The sequence below is a fragment of the Octopus bimaculoides genome, chromosome 22 (assembly GCF_046866305.1).
Source record: "Octopus bimaculoides isolate indiv1 chromosome 22, ASM4686630v1, whole genome shotgun sequence".
In the NCBI taxonomy this organism is placed as follows: Eukaryota; Metazoa; Mollusca; class Cephalopoda; order Octopoda; family Octopodidae; genus Octopus; species Octopus bimaculoides.
In genome coordinates this window covers 8,670,074-8,670,790 of record NC_142949.1, presented here as the reverse complement: position 1 = coordinate 8,670,790, position 717 = coordinate 8,670,074, and the positions used below count along the sequence as shown (strand labels likewise).

The window sequence follows — 717 nt, the reverse complement described above, 5'->3', positions numbered from 1 at the left end:
AACATGTTCAAATGATTAAATGTTCACAAGATTCAATATCAAAAATGATCGGCGAAGAAAATGAAAAATGTGGAACACCAAAAGTTCGGTCATTCTGAATTAAAGTTGGCGCAAGGTTATAGACGATGTTTTTAGAAAATAGTTTCAGATAGTATTGTTTTTAAATTGTATCTTTTGCAATGTTTTAAGAATGTAACGATGAGTATTTATACATTTGTCTTTCAGATTCTGTTGCATTGGCCATAATCTTCTGCTATATTCGCACCCATGTTCGTCGCATCTAAAGATCACATTAGACATGTCTTACCCTATGAGTTTCATAAAGGTGTCAATGCAAGCACAGTAGCAAAGTCTCTTCTGAGAATTTATGGAGATGATGTAGTAAGTGAAAGAAGTTGCAGAAGATGGCTTTCTCGCTTCAGAAGTGAGGATTTGAGTTTGAAAAACGAGCCAAAATATGGTCGTTCAACGCAACTTGATTTCGAAGAGTTGGAAGCTGTTGTTACAGAAAATCCAACCTCTACTTGTAGAAAAGCTGCAGAGCAGTTTAACGTAGCCCTTACAACTGTTCTACAGTAACTGAGAAGGATCGGAAAGGTTTCAGTTGTTGGAAAATGCGTCCCACGTGAACTGTCTCCAGAGAATCTGAAACAGCGCGTCATTTGTTGTCAGTCATTGCTTTCACGACACCTTAAGGAACCATTTTTAGGAAGTCAT

The 717-nt window shown here is 37.2% G+C and overlaps 1 protein-coding gene across 1 annotated transcript; it reads left to right on the top strand.

Annotated features, from left to right (window-relative positions):
- Positions 1–267: 267 nt before the first annotated feature.
- Positions 268–579, top strand: LOC149131391 (histone-lysine N-methyltransferase SETMAR-like). The gene has a single exon (XM_089339559.1). It carries the CDS (start codon positions 268–270, stop codon positions 577–579), a length of 312 nt encoding a protein of 103 aa, XP_089195685.1.
- The last annotated feature ends 138 nt before the right edge of the window (positions 580–717 follow it).